The sequence below is a fragment of the Pipistrellus kuhlii genome, unplaced genomic scaffold (genome assembly GCF_014108245.1).
Source record: "Pipistrellus kuhlii isolate mPipKuh1 unplaced genomic scaffold, mPipKuh1.p scaffold_m20_p_7, whole genome shotgun sequence".
NCBI lineage: Eukaryota > Metazoa > Chordata > Mammalia > Chiroptera > Vespertilionidae > Pipistrellus > Pipistrellus kuhlii.
This window is the reverse complement of record NW_023425573.1, coordinates 11,618,344-11,639,688: the sequence shown is the minus strand read 5'-3', so window position 1 is coordinate 11,639,688 and position 21,345 is coordinate 11,618,344. Positions and strand designations below refer to the sequence as shown.

At 50.0% G+C, this 21,345-nt stretch overlaps 1 protein-coding gene across 4 annotated transcripts in view; it reads left to right on the top strand.

Moving 5' to 3' along the window:
- SPATS2L (spermatogenesis associated serine rich 2 like) overlaps positions 1 to 13,812 on the top strand; it is a 137,959-nt gene extending 124,147 nt beyond the window's left edge. For all 4 annotated transcript variants that reach the window (XM_036420832.2, XM_045575755.1, XM_045575754.1 and 1 more), the window contains 4 exons: positions 5,768 to 5,877; positions 8,441 to 8,543; positions 10,375 to 10,580; positions 13,411 to 13,812. In XM_036420832.2, the coding sequence (XP_036276725.1) occupies positions 5,768 to 5,877; positions 8,441 to 8,543; positions 10,375 to 10,580; positions 13,411 to 13,803 (812 nt within the window). In that variant the 3' untranslated portion in view covers positions 13,804 to 13,812. The remainder of the gene's footprint in view (positions 1 to 5,767; positions 5,878 to 8,440; positions 8,544 to 10,374; positions 10,581 to 13,410) is intronic.
- The last annotated feature ends 7,533 nt before the right edge of the window (positions 13,813 to 21,345 follow it).

Genomic DNA, 21,345 nt, shown 5'->3' with positions numbered 1-21,345 from the left:
AATCTTGCTCTACAACTCGCACAGTCCTCTTCACTTGGTCATTTTATTTTTTCTTTAGGTTCCACTAACCTAAGTCCAACAAATTTAATTTCCCTGAAAAAACAAGTCCCATTTGAAAATGAAATTCCTCTTTATTTTAAAGAACACTTATGAATTTAATATATCTGGTTTATTATTATTTTTTTTAGCACATCAGGCATCTGACCAGGCAAACTCACAAACCTAATGGGCAAAGCGCCCCAAGCTTGTCAGCAACTCTTGTAAGATTAGCAGCTCAGACTCAGAGACGCACTCAGTGAACTTTTCTTGACCCGCTCCAGCCCTGTTCACAAACGTAGTCCAGTTGGCCGACACCTGCCTACGTGACACCTCCAAAGAAGATGAATTGCATGTTTTAAATTGAAATCACAAGTGAGATTGCCCAATGGGCCAGACACTAAACAATGAACACACTCAGACGATCTTCATCATTGCAAAACTCTGCCTAGTATTAACACAAAATATTTGTTCCCTGGGTTTGATTTATTTTGTTCTCTTCATACTTCTCTTTAAACCTTTCCGCTGCGGTGAGGTCCCGGGACAGCCCAGAGGGCAGACTTGCCGTCTCAAATGGGCCTAGGCTCACGGGTTGGAAATTCCAGCCGAGACAAGATTGCACCATCAGATCCAACACAAGCCCAAGTGGACCCAGGGTGGGGGGGAGGGAGGAGCTTCCCTTAGCATTGACTGCAGCCTGCTCCGCTCAAGGGAATCCTGAGGCCATGTGTTTAAGATGGGATTTACTTTCACAATGCCTGTCTTCTGAGCATTTTAACTTCTTCATCTTCACTGAGATTTTATCTCATGAATTAGATAGATGGCAGTCTGCCTACCCCAGCCGAGTTTCGGCTAAATGCCTTTACCTCTGACGGCAGGCAATGCGTTTCTTTTACCAGCATGAAGGATCAGGCCGGATCCTGCATTCTTCTTACATGTTTCTCGCCTGGCCCGTGTCCATCAGTCCGTAGTCTCTTTATGGAAAATAGCTGTCGTTAGTTTTCTTACCCAGCTTTCCTAAATAATTACAAGCAAACTTCCAGGATCTAAAGTAGAGCAGGTTTGATGAAATAAAACTAAGTGTGGTCCAGGGTCAGGCAGTGGGATAGTCAGGTGGTCACACAATCCCTTTGACTGAGACATTGTTTTATGCTCCCTCCACCGGTTGGTTTCCGCAGTAAAAGTAGGTTTCCACATGAGGGGATGTCTCCTGGGTCTCAGGTAGAGCTGGTCCTCCCTTTTCTGTTTCATGCCCAGTTGGTCACAACTCTAAGAGCCGACACAGACACAGATGCTCCTCTGGAACCCAAACACAAAACTGCTGGCACATCACTCTTTGAGAGGTTAGCAAAGTACCCCCGATTTCATGTGCTCCTTCCACGTGAAGTGCCGGACCTGAGGAACTGGGAGCCTCTCTGGAGAGCACCCTGTTTTCACAGCTGACTCAGTCAGGAAGCGTTTACAGGGTGCTGCCCCGAGAGCGAGCTTGTGAGGCTTGTGGGAGCTCTCAGGCCACTGCTCAGAGCTGGGGAAGCCGGTTCCCATGCACCAGAGGCAGTTCTACCATTTCTCGCTGTGTGACCTTGAACCATTTTGTTAATGTCTCAAACTCTGTGGTTGCATATCAGAAAGGGAGGAATAAGACTAGTATCGAGGCCCAACTGGGGTGGCTCAGCGGTTGAGCGTCAGTCTACGAACCAGGAGGTCACAGTCAGGGCACCTGCCCAGGTTGTTGGCTCAGCTTCCAGTGCGGGGCATGCAGGAAGCAGCCGATCAACGATTCTCTCATCACTGATCTCTCTCTCTCCCTCCCTCTCTCTCTCTCTCTCTCTGGCATGCAGCAAGCAGCCGATCAATGATTCTCTCATCACTGATCTCTCTCTCTCCCTCCCTCTCTTTCTCTCTCTCTCTGGCATGCAGCAAGCGGCCGATTAATGATTCTCTCATCATTGATCTCTCTCTCTCTATCTCTCTCTCTCTCCCTCTCCCTTCCTCTCTGAAATCAATAAAAACATATTAAAAAGAATAGTATCTATCTCAAATAGCTATTGTAAAGGTGAAATGAGAAAATCCGTGCCAGGCGCTTAGCTCTGTTAGCAAAGGGCAGCCCGGACCCTCCTGGACGGTTGCACGGTGCAGGTCAGGGGCCAGGCGGCACCTCAGGTGATAGGTCTGGGTCAGCTGTGTCTTCTCCACACACAGAAGCTGGGAGACTTCCTCCCCACAGGTTACCGAACCGTCTTCACAGCCACCACCTTGAGCTTGTTTGTCTGAGAAGGCCTTGCAAGTACTTCTCATTTCCTGCACACGGCAGAAACCATATTCCCTCAATTATAACACAAGCTCATAATATCCCTCATGGCACCTAACACAATATGAGAAGGCTGTAGGCACTTCCTAATATTTGTTAAACAAACCATTGCAATTCATTCAGTGTCTGTAGGCTGCGGGACCCAGTATCAGTGAACACTGAGGTAATTACAAGCAGAGCAAGTGTCTTCTATTATAGATGAATACATCTCGCTTTATTAATAATATTCGTCATGAGCTGTTCTTGAAGGTGCAGTACTAACCACTTCTCAGGGTTACTGCGTGTGGCTTCCCAGTGGCCTCCCGAGGTGTGGGGATATCACACTGTGCAGACGCGGGGACCAGGCTGCCGCAGGGCGGGGGCCCCAGGCTGTGCCCGTGTACCAGGGGGCAGAAGGCCCACAGGGGCAGGTTCCTGGAGGGCCAAGTTGGCCAGAGATGTGGGAAGAAAACGTTCTATTAATAGGAACACAGTCACATTGTGAAATGAGATGCAGAATTCACAAGAATTTTTTCAGGAATACAAAGGATTTCAAAGAATCTTTGTGCCTGAAGAGCTACTTCTGCCCCAGCTCCCCGCGTCCCAGGGTTTCAAGGACACTCCCCCTGCTTTGGGGTTTTATTTTAAGAAGCCCTCAGCGTGTTCCCAGGCCCAGGCAACAGGAGCAAGCTTCCAGTGTATGTCAGGACCCTGAAGGAATGTGTAAATCCTGTTGAGAAAACGGCTTCCAGCACACCGGAAGCTGCTCACAAAGGTGCCTAAGCAATCTGAGCCGAGCCCTGCGTGCGGGGGAAACCTAACGCTGTGGGGACCGTCCCCTCCGCACACGTATCAAAGGAGGGTGCTTTCAAAACACACTTGTTATTCTATTTTAAATTTTTAGGATCAATGAATTTTAGGATCCGATCTGGTTTTGGTTTTTTTGCTTTTTACTTGTGTGATTGAAATTTTTGAGGTGAAATAAACACCTCCCCGCAAAGCATTTAGCTTTAGATCTCAAGTTTTAAGGCTTTCTCATCATGGAAGGCTTTGAAATGTTAATGAGACTGTATGTGAAACTCATCGCAACAAGTGCTGATGCAAAACTTGCATTCCCTTGCACATCTACCAGAGGGTCAACGAAGACTCTCTTGGTGACCTTGCACCTGCGTTCCTGTTTTAGGGCCCATTTATGTCTATTTCTGCAAAATCTTTTGTTTGGTGTGAATGCCCAAGCTCTACCTAATCAAAAAGAACAATTGCCCCTGATTGTCACCAGTCCCACAAACGATCCATGAAGAAATGTGGATCTGCTTAACTGTCGTCACTCAGGGTCCGCTGACACTGTGCTAGCTGCTTGTCAAGTCTGGGCCTTCAGAGATTTTTAAGACTTTGCACGAAGAAAGGACTTTGTTTCATCTTCTCAATCAAAAATAATTTCCCCCGCATCCCGTCTGTGGGTTGAATTATACTGGCAAACACATAACCAAAGGTACGAGTCCTAGGCATTGTTGGGTGGCCCCTGTGGAAAAGGAACCTCTGTCCTCTCTGCATATTCCTTTTAAGTAACAGATTCATTCATTCAGTCCATTCAGCCAACACGTGTGCCAGCCCCGAGGTGTTGTGGGTGCCAATAACCCCACATGCAGTCTCTGCTGTGACGGAAGATGCCTGTGGCAGAGGCGGGCAAGTGACATCCATTGGCCGACAGGGCAGGGATGGATTAGGCCCGGTGAGCGCCGAGCTCCCCCTGAAAAGGGCAGCAAGCTCTCAGCTGCAGCCAGTTGCTGCCACGGGGAAATGCACGCCACCGACCATGGCCGGAAATTCCAGTTAACTGAGGAGAAGCCAGAAATCAGCTCTCACACGGGCTCCCCTCGTTTTCCAATGTGGGCAGTAAATTTGAAAAATTAACTTGTCATGTGCAGACCAAACCAAACATGTGTGGCTCTGTAGCCAAAAGTGAAAGTGGGCCACCTTTTCGTGTCCCCTGGCCTGGCTGGGGAACCTGGGACATGGTGCAGGGATACGCTGTCTATGGTCAGACGGAAATCCCCTGTATTCCTAAAGGCCACCAGGCCTAGACCTGCTCGGCCCAGCTACCTGGTGTAAGCAGGAGGCGGGGGAGTCCCCGTGAACAGCTAGCGCATGATTAGAGTGGTTTGGCAGATGGTAAGGTTTTAGTTGTAGATTTCTTATGTTATTGACATCTCGGCATAAAGAGATAATGTTTCTCTGTCTGAAGAACGGCTTCTGATGTGCAGGAAGTCTTCTTGACTCTGGACTGCCTCTGAGCTTCTGGGAGGTTTGAAGGTGACTGTTTTTGACATTTACGGAGTGAGAACTCTCACAGTGAGAAGCCACCTTGTTTGGCTCTGCGTGTGTGCTGTGAATCGGGTCTAAGGAAGTAGCTGACCTTCGTCCCACCTGGAACGGGATGTGACGTGTGCAGAGGATCTTGGTTAGATGGGCCTCTCCTTTCTTACAACTCAAAATGTTTGTTCAAAGGAATGAGGGCATATCTTATGTGGCTTGAATTAGAGAGCTTCAAGGCTACTTGTTGAAAGATCAGACTTCATATTAAATCTCACCCCGTAGGTTTGTGCTCATTGCTTTTGAGTTTCATAATCTTTTGGGAAGCACACACACACACACACACACACACACACACAGGTTATCTAGTGGGTTACTACATGTACTAGTAGTCCATCTGACAGATGTGTGAATGTGGTGCCAGCGAGCTCCCAGTGTCTCCACTGTGTGTGCAGAAGCTTAGGAGTGCCCACCAATCCAGCTCAAAGGGGCTTTGACTCGCCCTTGAGATGTTTCCATGGGGACACCAAAAACAAAGACAGGACACTCTGGTCTGGACCTTCCCTCTGATTGCAGAATGGAAACATGTCTGCAGAGCGTCAAAAGAAAAGGCATCTGTAGCTCACAGAAATCCAATCGAGTGAGCCCTTTATGTCATCCTCCAGTCATACAGCTGGTTGCCCCGGGGGTGTGTGAAGGTTCAGGAAGGCTGGGGCTGTCAGACTGTGACAGGACAACACCCAGAAGCACGCGTTTGGCTTACTGGACTCCTATCTCTGTAATGCCATTCAGAAAGGATTTTAATAAGTGTCCTTTTTTTTTTTTTTTTTTTTTTTTTTTTTTTAATAGCTGTTCTGAGTAACGCACACATTGAAAAGCCCAAATTAAGTCAGGGAGACCAGATGCCAGTGAGGGAAATGGAGAAGACTGTGGGAGTGCAGTGAGTCAGAGGGATCGTGTTGGTTTGGGGTGGGTGGGCGAGGACATCCAGGACGGGGTGGTTGGTGGTGAGCACCAGTACAAACCCACGTCGGTGACCCCTCTGCAGAAGGAGAACGGGCTCCAGGAACTCGGGTGATGTCCTGTGTCTTCATCGCTGGCCCTAATGCATTCCCTCTCACTTGGCAGTGGAAATCCTGACTGCTCGTCAGAAGAAGGCAGAAGAACTGAAGCGGCTCACTGATCTGGCCAGTCAGATGGCAGAGATGCAGCTGGCCGAACTCAGGGCGGAGATCAAGGTCAGTTCCCAGCGAGCGCAGCCTGGGCCCCGAGCCCTGAGCCCGAGACCCGACCCCATCACGTGTGCGTGTGTGCGTGTGTGTGTGTGTGTGTGTGTGTGTGTGGCGCCTGTAGAGCTGCTGTCTGAGGACCCAGCGTCTCACACCCAGCTCCCTTTCGCAGGGCTAAAGTCGAGAACAGGAGGCGGGAGAACCTTCTAATCACTATATCTACGTATATATGGTTGAATGGACATTGATAGAGAGGGCGTTAGGAGCTGTTTTCTCAGCTTGTGGGGACTGGCCTAAAGACAATGTATTCAAACGTGAATTACAGCTGGGATGGCGTGTCATCTTCACCTTATGTAACGTGTGTGTGTGTGTGTGTGTGTACATAAACACACCATGTGAACACACTAAGTGTGAATTCAGTGGAGCAGTAAGGATTCTAGAGAATACACAGTGTGTGGAGACCTCTCCCCTATGTCCTTGCCTAGCTTAGTTGCCCTTTCGTTAAGGGCACCACCCCCAGGTACGTGTTCACTAGCTTTGAGGGGTTCGTAGCAGAATCCAACCCTGGCTAACCTCCAGAACACGTGAAATGGGAAAGAGCGTGAGTGTAGCTCACCGACGCAGAGTGGGATCTGAAGACTCGCCCTGCAGTGAGGCAGAAGCCTGGGCAGTTTGGGTAACTAGGCAGCAGTAATCACCAGACGCTCCTCAAGGTACCATCAGCCACTGTGCACCATTCAATAAGTATCTACAATAAAATAGGAAGTTACAACTTATAAGTTTCCCCTTATTCTCTTCTCACATACAAATATACCAGCCTCTGACCTACTTCTTGGAAACTAGAGTACTTTGAAGCTATAGGCTTTATAAGTAGGATTGTCTGCCCATCTGGGCATGCAACTGGTTATGCAAGTGACCCCCAATCTCCTTACTTTGGTTAGGCATGAAAAGGATCAGGAGAAGGACCCTAAGAGTCCTAGGAGGCTGTCGGTCTTTTCTTTCTCTTCTGACCTTGGTTTCTCTCCACCCACTCAGTTGCCATGGCTTCCTAATTCATCTTTGTGCTTCCACTGTCTCCCTCCCTCATCCTCACACAGGAGGTACAGCCCCAGAGCAGGTCTGATCTTCCTCAGAGCCAACTCCACACCTGGGCTCCAGTGTCTACACATCCAACTTCTCTCTCCCTCTTATTAGAGCACTAGAGGTCCAGTGCACGAATTCGTGCACGGGTGGGATACAGCTGGCCCCGCCCCCTGGTTGAACTCCCCCTTTAGGGGACAAATTGCATATTAGCCTTTTATTATATAGGATGAAGTGAGGACTATGAAGTCACCAGCTTCCTCGTCTGTTGAAATTATTCATCTCTCGAGTTTTGTTTCTGCCCATCAGAATCCCCCTGAACATAACATGGTTAATAACACAGGCTTTGGGCTGAAACAGACTAACTCCTGCAACCTCGGATAAGTTACAGATTCTTAGAGCCTCAAGTCCCCTCTATGTAAAATAAGGAGGATAATATTAGTACTGACTTCACAGCACTGTGATCAGATGAAAATGACATTATCTGTTAAGAATTTAGCCCATTTTTTTTAATGTTCCAGCTCAAATGCTTCCCTTACATAACTCCCCCTCCCCTCAGTGGGAAATAATTTCTTCCTTTTATTTATTTTCTTCTTCTTCCGCTTTTATATTCCTGAAGCACATCCACAGTCATTCGATGTTGTAGTTGGTGGTGTCTGTTTCCCTTGCCACATGGTAAACTCTCTGGTAAACTCCAGGAGGAACTGAGTCGTAGCTATTTCTGCATTTCTCACTCTGTCATCTGCACATAAATCTTCATTTCAAATGAATTGAAAAATAATCTTTTTCCCACTTCCTCTAACAGCCCTTGGAATTCTACCAAGACAGTAACTGGAAGCTACTCAGACTTCCTGGTCCCCTATGAACACAGAGAAGGGTGGCCCGACTGGCAAGGCTCAGGGATTGAACATCGAACTATGAACCAGAAGGTCACTGGTTCGATTCCGGGTCAGGCCACATGCCTGGGTTGTGGGCTTGATCCCCAGGGAAGGGCGTTCCAGAGGTAGCCCATCAATGATTCTCTCATCATTGATATTTCTATCTCTCTCTCTCCCTTTCCCTCTCTCTCTGAAAATCAATAAAAATATAAAAAACAAACAAAACAAAAAAACAGAGAAGAGTGTCTAGGAAAGAATCACATGTTTTCTCTTGAGGCGTAGTAATGCCTGAGCAGGCCATCAGCCACATCAGGAAGATGAGCTTGACTCAAAAACTTACAACGAGACATAAAACCCTGCAAGAGAGTGAAGGGTGAGTCCAGACTCACTTTGCCTGGATCACCGTGTTGTCCAAGCCAGGCAGGGGGAAGACGGGGCCCACACGCGTCCCAGGACAGGAAGGTGGTCATGCTCCAGGCAGGTCCAAGCCAGCCTGACTCGGGGTCCTCGCAGCCAACACCAGCCGCGGCTGTGCAGGAGCAGAGAGACGCCTGCTGAGCCCCCGCCATCCCCGTCGTGTGGCCCTAACTCCTGCTCTCCTCTCTCACCTCCAGCACTTCGTCAGCGAGCGTAAATATGACGAAGAACTCGGGAAGGCTGCCCGCTTCTCCTGCGACATTGAACAGCTCAAGGACCAAATCATGCTCTGCGGGGAAAGTGAGTGGTGTGCCCGGGCCAAGCCACCCTGTACCCGTGAGCCCGGAGTTGCGGTGTCAGGCGTGGTCCCCAGGGGGCGACAGTGAGGTCCAAGGAGATTTAATGCTGGAAGGCCATGACACAAGTCACTGGGAATGTCAAGATCTGAAGTCGGATCTCCCGATGCCACTGCCCATCCGTAGATCCTTCAGATTTACTGAGCATAACGGGACAAGTCAACAAGTTAAGGCCTTTCACAAACTTCCCCTAAGCAGAGCCAGATACACTGCCTCTCCCATCCAAACAGCCTGCTCCGAGGTGGAGACCTGGTCCCAGGGAGTGTCCTCCTGATAAGCCTGGGGCGCAGCGGACACTCCTGAGGGCCGGGCTGGGGGTGTGCTGCTCAGCCATGCCCGGGCCAATGCCTGTTTTCTGAGCTGAGTGACATCTGCAGATAGTGAAAGCCTCAGTGCAGCCATTGGCGTTCGTCCTGTTCGCTGTCAGGGCTTAATGAGCAGTTAATGCGCAACCAAACTGGCTGATTCTTTCCCCTCCTGCAGCCACCACCGGGGAGGGCATGGGGGGTGGGGAGCACCAGGTGGCTCCAAGGGCGGCCACAGGAGGCGAGAGGACCATGAGGGACTCCGAGTCAGCAGAGAAATGGAGATTTGGCTGCATTTTTTTTTTCAATGTGAAAATTGCTCTTTTTTTCCTGAGCATACAAAATATAAGCTTGATCTAAAAGTCACAGGCCCCCTGTTGGAGAGAACAGTTCTCCAGGGCCCCTTCTTTCTCCATTGGGTTGAGAGCCCACAGCTACTGAACCAGCAGTGGTCTCATCTGTAGGGCCCCCAACACTGAAGCTGGTCAGCACAGGAGCCCCTGAAGTCTTCTGGCTGTTTGCACAGCCCCCACCGTGCCACCGCCCCTCCACTCTGAGACCAGCAGACCAGAGCTACATCCCTGCCCTTCCCGCTCCTCCTGTTCTCTGGCCCCCCCAAGCCTCTCCCCTCCCCCCCCCCCATCCCCTGGCCCTCTGGAAGAATCGGAGGATCAGTCTGAGCCAGCACAGGTAGCAGAGAAAGTTGCTTCTAAAAGTTGGGGACACTTTTACAATTCAGAGGTCTCGCTTTGCAGCCTGGCAGTCCAATTCTGGTGACCTGCCGTCACCCTCAGATCGATTCCCTAGGCCTCGAGCCGCATCATCTCCGAGAAACTGTCCCTGATGGGCCTGCAGGGACTGGAGTGCTGGGCTTGGTGCAGACTCGGGGCGGGCTGGAGGAAAGAGGTGATGAAAGCCGGCTCATGCAGCTCTGATAGAGGATAAGACACCTTTGGGCCTCTTTGGGTCTGGCCCCCGGGGTCAGGGGTGTGCACAATCCAGGTGACAAAATCCCGGGCACCCGTCCTGCTCTCACAACATTGTGGCTCCGATGGGCCAAGTGTCCCTCACCTCCCAGTCTTCTGAGGCCAGCTGGCCAAGGGGTCTGAGGACAGCGAGAGTGGGGGTGACCATGGGAACCAGGAGCGGGCACAGCTATGCACAGGGCCACATGGGCACTTCAGGACGCCCTCCCCCGTCTTCCCATGGTGTTCTTGCCTAAGGAATGTTAGAGTTGGCACAAACAGGTCTTATTTCCTGGGTGATCGTGCTGGACCTGCAGGTCAGTGACTCTCACAGAGGGAACTTGGTGGTCTCCGGGCACCAAGGGGTCCTTCTGAATGGCCTCTTTACAAAGAAAAGCTTTCCTTAGTGTTTGATGAAGCCCCGTGTCCTCGTGGGTTTCCGAGGCGGCCGTGGCCGTGGCCGTGGCCGTGGCCCAGCCCTTACCGCCGCGCTTTCTCGTTGCAGTTACACATCCAAAGAACAACTATTCGTCCAGAGCCCCCTGCAGCTCCCTGCTGCCGCTGCTGACCGCGGCCTCTGGGAAACAGAGCAACTTCGCCAGGAAGTCCGCTCACAAGCCCTCCGAGGGCAAAGCCGCAAACCCCAAAACGGCCGGCAGCCTGCCCAGCACCGCGGACAGCGCTCACCAGGCCACACAGCCCAGCAAGCAGGTACAGGCTGGAGCGGGGAGCGGGGTGGGCCTCAGATCCCACAGACCCTGGTCCTCGGGGCCAGGAAGAAACCACTGGTCCTTAGAGGAAGAAAACAGCAACTGCTGGACTCGGAGCTTCCTGGGCCCCCGCCCTCCAACCGCCAGCAGCTGGGCCTCCACCCACCTGGCTGGCCCCAGGGCCTCCCCTGGAGCACCCAGTCTGCTTGCCACAGGCCCTTCCGTGTGGAGGAAGTGCCTGTTCACGCCTGACACACCAGCAAAGAGCCTCCGGAGATGGCTCCCCTCCTCCCTGAGTGCCTCCACGCCCGTCCCCGGGGCTGGGCCTCCGGTGGAAGGGACTCGCGCAGACATGGGGACAAGACGCGCAGTCCGGCTTCTGACACCATGAGGGAGGAGATCCGGCATTTGTTTCTTCAGAGTCTCTAATTCCTGCTTGTGTTCAGTTTATCAGTAAGAGGCCAAAGTCAGTTCAAACTTCCCTCTCTTCTCTTGGGCCTTCAGTGAAGAGAAGGCATTTCAGAATGGCATCCTTCACTCTTATCTATTGTAGTATGTCCCCTGGAAATACAGAGTCCAAAGGGCAGTCTTCCTTCCGCTTCTGCACTGTCCTTGAGAAGCGATCGCCTCTTATCACGAGAGAAGGAACAAGAAATGGGACTGGCCCTGACCGGTTTGGCTCAGTGGATAGTGCGTCAGCCTGCAGACTGAAAGGTCCCAGGTTTGATACCGGTCAAGGGCATGTATTGTGGTTGCTGGCACATCCCCAGTAGGGGGTGTGCAAAAGGCAGCTGATCGATGTTTCTAACTTTCGCTCTCACTTCCTCTCTGTAAAAAAAAAAAAATCTGTGAAATATATTTTTAAAAAGAAAGAAAGAGGACTGGATGGCACAGAAGCCAGGCCTGCTCTAAGGACATTTAAGATTTCCAGAATGCTGGTTTTCCGACAGGTGCCCTGTTGGGTTTCGTGGTCTCAGTCTTTCAGAATTCTCATCAATGACACTGAAGGGCGTCTCTCTGGCCCTGAATGTCTTCGTGAACTTGAACATGGGGCTGGAACAGGGATCCTTTCACATGTGCATGGCTGTGCGGCCACGATCCAAACTGTTTTCCTCGTTGTTGTCTAATACACCTGCCCAGCTTGTGTTCTCTGCTCATTATGAAACCCCCGGTGAGAGGTCTAAGAAATAGTTTCATTCCCCTTTCACGGTTTCTTTAGAAAGAGGCCAGGTTAAACGCTGTCTACATAGATACTTTTCAGCTCACTGTCCTTATTGTTTTCAGTAAAACACTGCAGGCGATGGCTCGTTTAAGTTGAAACGCACTTACATATCTAAGCTAGAACACTGTCTACGGAGCAACAAGGTCCCATGTTTTACAGTAATCCTTCCTGGTCCTCCCCCAGCCATGGTGCTCCCTACAGAGCGAGGCCAAGGAGATGTGCCTACCCAAACTCTGTACTTCCCTACCAAAGGTGAGAAGACCCATCGTCCAGGCAGGTGGGGTGAGGCTGTCTTTGTGCCTTTGCCCTGAGCCCAGAATTATCAGGGCTGGGTCTGCCCTAAACCTCTACCACCCAGTCAGTCGAACGGCACCAGTTAAGAACTTTGGGTACCTTTGTAACTCATACAGGCACACGAATAGAAGTTTGATTTTCAGTAAAAGTCTGCGTTCACATAACAGCCCATCTGTGACCCATGTCAGGAGAGAGTACGGGAAGTGGGAATGGCTTCACCATTTTCTAACCGAAGGCCCGGGCAAGCCCCCTTACATGTACCTCCCTCCTCTATAAAGTGGACAAGTACCAGCAACTACCGTACAGGGTGACTGTGAGGACCAATGGGATGGACCGGCACCCTGAGCTCTCTCTGGCCTCCAGGAGCTCCAGTCTCTCTGTTCAATCGCCACAGACACGCTGGCCCCTGCCACCTCTCTGCTCATCCCTGTGTTCTTGTCTGCCCGTTAGCTGAATGTGGCATTTTGCACTGCGGTCCTTGAAAACTTGTTGGCTGACAACAGCAGTGTTTAGGAAAAGAACTAATGGCCTCTGTAAAAATGCACATTATCATCCCAGCAAGACTATCAGATACACTTCATCCCTGTGTTCATCCAAGATAACATTTCTGAACTGGGGTATTTATTTTTGAAACAAAATTTAAAAAAAAAAAAAAACTGTTCTAGAGCAGAAAAAATACAAATAGAATTTTCCATTTTTCTTCATAAACGTAGTGAAAATTTATACATGTAGTCTATACAATCTGTCCTTAAATTTCCATCGTCAAGGGTCATCATTGCCCTGCTTCCATGTGGCCTATGCTTCTGCCCTAATTTAAGCTTTCTTTGTTTGGCCCGGTTCTTAAATTGCCCATCTTGTACTTCTGTAACCTCTCTCTTCACATCAGTCATTTCCTTGGGATTCTATTTACAAACAGTCGGTGTTCTCTTACGCTCAAGGGTTATTGTGTTGATTTTTTTTTTTTATTGTTTGAGGCATTACAAATAGTAGTACATATGTCTCCTTTTTCTCCCTTTGACCTCTCCCCAGCCTCCCCTACCCCCCCAGCATATGCCTTCACCTGCCCCCCCAATGTCTTGTATCCATTGGTTATGTTTATATGCATCCATAGAAGTCCTTCCATTGATCTCTTAGATTCCCGCCCCACTAAAGGGTTTTATCAGCTTGACTCAGTGGCACGCTGTCCCGTTCTGGGTGTAAAACAGCCATCCTGGGGCATGGAGACGTGTTTCCCCGGTGTCAGCTGCTGCCCTCCGTTGTTGGCTGGCCTCTAACGCCTACCTCTCTCCTCTCCTTTCCTTTCCTTTTCCTGTAGAATACGTATAACAGCCAAAGACGACGGTTTAACCCACAGTACCACAACCGGCTCAACGCGTCCGCCAAGTCGCAGGGCGGCGGCCACGAAGCCGACCCAACGGTGAAGGGCAACAGCCGCCACGAACACAGGAGGCCCCCGCACAACGGCTTCCGCCCCAAGAACAAAGGCGGCGCCAAGAACCCCGACGCCCCTCTGGGGACCAAGGCCCCCGAGGCCCCGGCCCATCCGGACAAGCCCCGGCGGAGGCAGCACGCGGCCGACGGCGCCGAGGCCCGGCCGTTCCGGGGCGGCGTCCCCCGGGGGTCCCAGTGCAACCTCTGCCCCACGAGAATAGAAGTGTCCACGGAGGCCGCGGTCCTCGCGGTCCCCGCCGTGACCTTGGTGGCCTGAGCGGGGAGACAGGAGAGCCCTCCTCCCTCCGTTCTGGCTCCCGGCCCGAGGTGCTGACCCAGTTCGCTGCCAAAAGAGAATCAGTCAGAATAGACCAGCCCAAGGGGCGGTGTCGCCATCCTCTCGTAATCCTTTTTACTAATCCTCATAATCAGCTCTAGCTTGCTTCATCCCTCCCATGGCTTTGCTTGCCCCGTTGATGCTTTTTCTCATGGAGACGCTGCGGCAGCCTGGCCGGGCGCGCCCGCTCCTCGGTTAGGAAGGCGGGCACGTGGCTGCGTGGCTCGTGGCTCGTGGCTCGTGGCTCGTGGCTCGCGGCTCGCGGCTCGCGAGCGGTCAGGGCCCGGCCGGCAGCCGGCGCCGTAGCGGTGGTGTCATCCGTCCATTGGTCGTGGTTAGAGAGTTTGCTGTTGAAACCAGTCTTACCGATCAGACAAACATGATCTGCTGAGGACACATGCGCTTTTGTAGAATTTAACATCTGGTGTTTTTCTGAAATATATATTATATTATATATATATATATACATATATTGCTTTATTTGAAACAAATTAAACTATGCTGCATTTGGCCCCTGGCTCGTTTCTGTTCTTGAGGCCTACGTTCTTCTGGAATGTGCGTGCAGTGCTTTCGAGAAAACCTGGGAGGCGGGAGGCTGTGGCACAGAGCTCGGGGCAATGATGCTCCTCTTGGGACACGTGTCCTGAAGGAAGCACAATGCCTGGCAGTGGCCCCTGCCAGCACCGAGATGGCGCTGACTCCATCGCCTGAGGTTCTGGGAGGCCAGTTGGAACCTTGGTTGCCAGGAACGTAAACCTCGGCTGAGCCCAGCTCCATAAACACTGGTCCAGTGGCTGAGATGTCCAGGTTCCACGTCGGTTTGGAGTCCAGTTTGACCAGGGCCCTCTCTGGATCTCAGGCCTCCTCACCACCTGCGGCTGACATTGTATTCAGAGTGGCAGCCAATGGCCACTTCACTCCTAAGACTCCAGTCCATCCACAGCGTCCGCATGGAGCAAGTGTCTTCCACAGGAGTCCCCGCAGAGGCCTTGCCTCTCATGGGCCTAGATGGCTGGTAGGCTTGTCCCTAAGCCAGTCGCCCAGGGGGAGGGAGCAGGGGAGAGGGCAGCCAATGAGATGTGCTTATTGGCACAGGCTATTCAGCCTGCCCTCCTGGAGCTGGGGTGTAGCCAGCTCCCCAGAAGCGTATGGGCCAGTGTAGGGAAGGGCGACTGTGACCCCAAGCAGGGAGAATGGATTCAGGGGGGGGGGGGGGGGGGAAGGGAGTGGAGCTGGGGGAGGAGGGGGTAGACCCAAACCCCAAGTCCCTGTCTTTGCCTGCAGGGCAGCTCAGTTGCAAGTGCTTCCCAGCAAACTTGCACATGGCCCACAGATTTGTTGGCCTCTTTCAAGTGCAAATGTTTGTTTTTGAGCTCTAACATTTTCTGGTTCTCTTCCACTGATCAGTTGGGTCTGCACACCACGCAAGCATCCGTCTCTTCCTCTGCCAAGTGCGGGAGGATGTTTGCGCTCTCTGTAGAGGGCTTGCTGAGGTCTGGGTGTACCCAGAGATTTAATGGGGATTTTAAATGTTAAGTCACATTCCAGGAAGGAAGGAAGAGCTGTTCATTCAAACACGAAAGATAAATGTCCAGGGCTGCCTTCCCGTTTATTCCATCGGAGGCCCTGAGTTTAAATGTTACAAGGCGGAAGAGCTTTGCACCAATTTTGTGTGGCGGGACTCGGCTCGCCGCTAACACGTGTCAGTGTACATGCGCCAGCTCTAAGGATGAGTCAAGTCATTCTCGCAGCAGAAAAACAAGGGGATTTGCCAGGTCAGGAGTGCACACCTGCCTTGGGCAGGGTCCGACCCAGCCAACCCCAGCCCTGACTCACTCGCACAGGTTACCCTCGGGGTTAAGAAAGTTCAGACACATTCCTAAACACATAGCGAATGCTCCCAGCTCACCGCAAAGGAGCAACAACATCAACAATGCAAAGAGCACTCAGACCGATGTTTTCTTCTGCATTTTGCCTTTCTCGTAGACCTTGTGAACATTTACTAGTTTGCATTTTGAAACAGTGGTTTCGATTATTTGGTTCCAATGCCAGCCATGGAAATACTATATTACTAAGTAGTCATCTGTTCTGGTGGAATCATTGGTGTGACCCTCGAGATCTGGGTCAAGGCTGCCATTCTTTTAAAATGTTTTAGTCCTGCCGAAACCAGTTTGGCTCAGTGGATAGAGCGTCAACCTGCGGACTGAAAGGTCCCAGGTTCGATTCTGGTCAGGGGCACGTATGTTGGTTGCGGGCACATCCCCAGTAGGGGATGTGCAGGAGGCAGCTGATGGATGTTTCTCTCTCATCTCTCTCTCTTCCTCTCTGTAAAAAATCAATAAAATATATTTTTTTAACTGATTTAGGCCAGCCCGGCTGGTGTGCCTCCATGGTTGAGCACTGACCAGGAGGTCACAGTTCAATTCCCATTCAGGGCCCATGCCTGGGTTTCAGGCTTAATCCCCAGTAGGGAGCGTGCAGGGGCAGCTGATAGATGTTTCTCTCACTGATGTTTATCTCTCTCCCTTCCTCTCTAAAATCAATATTTAAAAAAAAAAAAACAACTATTTTTAAATGTTTTAAACCCCTTTAAAAAAAAATCCACAGGCTATGCACACTCTAATTTCTCTACTTAATGCACAATAGCCAGAAGAACCCACTCCTCTCTCTTGAAAATATTTCCTAGCAGAGATTGAGACATTTCATTCCTAGGAAGATGGGATAACTTCACAATTCACCTGTGTTGTAGCAAGACTCCATGTGTGAATGCCAAAGCTCCCTACTGGGTTCCCAGTTACATTCCACATTTACATTTCACAGGAGAGCCTGTGGCCCCAGCTCTGTGCTGTGGAGATTCCTACGGGGCTGAATGCTACTGGGCTCAGACAGTTAAACACCGATCAGAACACAGCTGAGCCTCAGTCAAGGCCAAACAAGAGTTTGGGGACGAAACCAGAAACACACCATATCCAACTTAAAGCGTAGTTCACGAGCAGCTCAGTCTTGCCAGCGTCGGAAAAAGAGGCTCTGATTAAACATTCTTTCTGAAGTGACATCCAACCAGGCGACTGGGAGAAGTTGCCAGACTACAACTGACCTACATATTTTTGCCAAAGAAAGAGATTTGGAAATTTTGACTCTGAGAGCTTAGATTTGAGCCTCAACCTTGATTTAACCGCAGGGGAGAAAAAAAGGTCTGGACAATTCTTTTCATAGGGCCACTGAGGAGAAGCGGAGCAGAAGGGAGAGAGCAACTAGTTGGGGAGGTGCCTGAATGCAACACCCCCTGTGCTTCCCACCTTCCCTCCTGCTAGTTCACAGCACTGCCTGTTTGGAGTGCCCTCTTGTGTCCTCAGAGGGTAAGACTCATTTCCCAGCAGACATTCTGGGGTCCAGGAAATGCCTGATGGCACCTTTGTACCACACTTGCTTCAGAGGCTGTACCTAAAATTCGGGCACTGGTGGGCTGAGTGTCCAGATTGCTCTCAGGTGCCAAAAACGAAGCAAAAGAGGAAGAGCCGGTCGCTGGCTCCCAGATTTCCTAAGAAAACAACGAAATAGCAAAGACAATGATTAATAATAACAATAACTTGATTGACTAATACATTGCCCCAGCATTTTTCTGAAAGTCCTGAGCTGATTTAACGGCTCTAATCTTATGAGAAGAAAATATGAAGTCACTAAATCCCAGGGGTTCTCACTACCTCCCATCCATCCCCGGGCTCCATTCTTCAGCCACCGCCCCAATTCGGAGAAGCAGTGGTGTTGCTCAGATTAAATCACCCAATACAGCGATGGTTCTTGGCTTGGGGAAATAGATTTTGTGCCCACCCCTTACCCCCCACCCCGCTGACATTTGGAAAAGTCTGGAAACATTTTGATTATAACAGCTGGGGCGGGGGGTACTAGCCAGAGGTGCCACTCAACCTCCTCCAGTGCACAGCACAGCAGCCCCAAATAAGGAACTTTCCAGGCCCAAATGTCAGTGGTGTCTCCGCTGAAAACAGTGGCCGCAGGGAGCCAGGGGAATGGAGAAAGGGAGCAGAGGGTGGATGAACAAGGACACGTGGCCTTTCCCCCCACGATGCTGCCTTCTTGGTGGGTTCAGCTCAGGTTACCAGATCCAGACAGTCCAACCCCAGTGAGAGTCTAAACCACGGTGGGGAACCTTTTCCTGCCGGGGCCATTGGGATATATGCTAGTATAACACCATTTTCGGGCCGTACAGAATTATCAGCTTAGAAATCAGCCTGCTGTGTTTTGTCAAACATTTCATTCACTCACCCCAATGCCCTAGCAGGCCCGGACCCGTGGCTTCTCAGGCCTCGAAGGGCCCGCGGGCAGGACGGTCCCCACGACTGCTCCAAGGGACAGTCTCTCCTGTCCTTGGGCTCTTTGTACCGCCCCCATAGAAGCCGAGTCCCCACATCTTCCCACCTGGCGAACTAGGGGCCGAGTTCCTGAAAGGGCTGCTCTGGAAACAGAATGTCCAACGTTTTAACAAATCTGGGCAGCTGAAACTGGTTTGGCTCAGATAGAACGTCGGCCTGTGGACTGAGAAGTCCCAGGTTTGATTCAAGTCAAGGGCATGTACCTTGGTTGCGGGCACATGCCCAGTAGGGGGTGTGCAGGAGGCAGCTGATCGATGTTTCTTTCTCGTCAATGTTTCTAGCTATCTATCCCTCTCTCTTCCTCTCTGTAAAAAAATAAACAAACAATATATTTTTTTAAAAAGAAATCTGGGCAGAAGGAAGCAATGTGTGCCTTTTTCCCACACAAGCAAATACACCACCTTTTCCTTCCCATAATGAGCTCTCTGTTTAAAACGAGTTTCTCTTCTAAGCGTCAGGCCCCGAAATTCATTCCCGTGACGGAGCAACATGTTTCTAAGGGAAGGAGGGCTTTGGGGTGAAAGAAGGAAAAGTCTGAGCAGCAACGTAAGATGAAATGTTGTTCAGTAAACACGTAGGGCAGAATGCTGCCATGACTCGACTTGTCTTAGCCACAGCTAGCAGACAGCATGCAGCCAGCAGACAGGGTGCACGTGGCTTGTTAACCATTTTCCATGTGCTGCAAATGAAATGCCATCCTTGTGTTATTTTGCTGTGTGTTTCACTTCTTGGTTGTACCGAAGTTGTGCATTTAGTATGATCATGTTGTTTTCAGTATTATTATTATTTTTTTAAGTGCACTGCTATCTGGGGCCACAACATGCGAACAATGGGAAAGCAGTTTTTCTGTAACAAAGCGAACCGCGTGTCTCCCTCATGACCCTGGCGAGACTCAGGTGGAACCGGCCCGCTGAGCTGCCCTGCCAACCAGATTGCGTGAAGACGAAACTCCGAGAACAGCTGGACACCAGTTCCTCTCTGCCTGCTCTTGGTGACGCTTCCTTTTGGGGCTGCGATTCATGCCTCAGAGCCTGCACACTCACTGGGCCCTCCACAGAGACCACTCAGCCACCTTCACTGACCACTCAGCGGCTTGCTGAGTTTTCAGGGAGAGTGCTGACACCTGGAGAAATGACCTTGTTGTCCACAGTCAGAAAGTCCCTCGTTAACGTGGGAAAACACACGTGAATCGTTTGGAAAAACTTTCCATTTGCTGTAGAAAAAGCTTTCCCTTCATTGTTAGGTTCCTACTTTCTGCTTGGTCTCTAACCAGCCTCCCACCAAAGGCAGACTAAGGTCACTCAAAGGGATTGCAGGCACTTCCATCCTTAGTCAGACAACCTCACAGTCATATGAATGCCAGCATTCTTCCCTTTACAGGACAATCTGCATATCCAACCCGGTACTTAAATCAAAATGTGTTCTATGAACAATTTCTCCGGTAAAGCCAAATGGGAGTGTATGTTCACAGCCAAGGTAGAGCTGGTAATAATTGTATTGTGCTGAACCAGAGACTGGAAAGTGAACCAACGATTTTTTCAATGTTAGCGCTTGCTGAGAAAGCAATAGGTTTCGGTCTGCGAATGAGAAAAAATAAATAAATTTGAGTCAGCAATCCCGGCAGGAGCCTATGGCGGGGAGGCCAGCCTGCTTCTTCCTTCTCGGAAGCCAGGGAGTATCCGCCAGCGACCTCTCTGGGATCTGGTCATCCACTCTCTGACTTCCTTTAAATAGCTTCACAAGCCATGTAACGGCTGTAGCCACTACTAACAGTGATGTGGTCATGAGCCATGACCACAGTACTAAGGAGGCCCACTTGGTTCTGAGGGTATAAACTCTGCCAGGTGGGAAGTCAGTTTCCACGCCCTGAAGACTGCTACCAGAGACATTTTCTACAATAACTGGGTGGGGGTGGGGGGCTAACTGCTCAGAAGTTTACTGAAGGCCTACTGTGTACCAGGGACAGGGAGACAGGGTCCCTGTCGAGTTGGAGACAGACATGTCATTCAATTCTTAATACTTTTTGCTCAAAAACTTTAAATATTAAACAAATTCACATATTACCTCCCTCTAGCTTATCCTATTGTCAGTGATTCTATGTCATCCTGCAGAAATCAGATTATGGGGCTAAAATGTGGGGAAGGGGGAGCCCAGGTGGAGGGTGTTATTTTACAGCCTTAACTTTGCTAAAGCTCGTCGTCTTGATCTTTAAGGACTTGAAAGAAGAGCTGTAGTATGTTGTTGTCTGAAACTAAAAAGCATAATGAACACGAGGAAATGAAATATATGAAACTACTTTACAAACTGCAATGTAAGGCAATACTGAAACAAAACAGCTTAAAAATATACACAAAACGAATCCTTCAGTAGGTAGGTCCCTATGGCCAGCTGTAGGCTCTCCATGATATAACTAACCAGTTTTAAGTGGGGCAAACCAGTGTTCAACAGAGATTACCTGGAAGAGCATCATCAATGATCTTTTTTTATATGAGCAATCCCTACTATCCTACTTACCATTAAGAATTTCTATTGTGTCCCCTGATTCAACTACTATATAAACTTAACCCCCCCTCCCATCGAAAAGTAATGATACTGAATTATTCTTTATAAAGCATGCTTTCCTATTATTAATCTTTATTTTTTCCAGGAAGAACAATGGGTTATGATGAGTTACCAACCCTTTCGTGTTTGTAGGGTTGTTAGGAAAAAATGCGTTTTCCTGTGAAATTACCGTACACTCCAGGGAATCACATCCAAATAACGTATTGTTCATGTTTCTCCAACAGTCTGAATTTGACTTTGACTCCTGATGAACAGGATGAAATAAAAAATATGAAAATACTTTATAAACTGCAACATAAAGTGATATCAAAACAAAAACACTTAAAAACCAGCTGCACCACAGCCCAGCAGTTATTCCAAAACCTCTCTTCCTAGAAAGACTAATGTGGTAAGTAGCCTATCCCTGAAGCCACCTGATACCAAGAAATGAAGGCCATTGACTGAATCACCCATGATTAATCTTCAAGATGTTTCCTTTCCAGATAAATGTTTATTAGGTATAAAGTAAGCATCACACGTTTATTAGTAG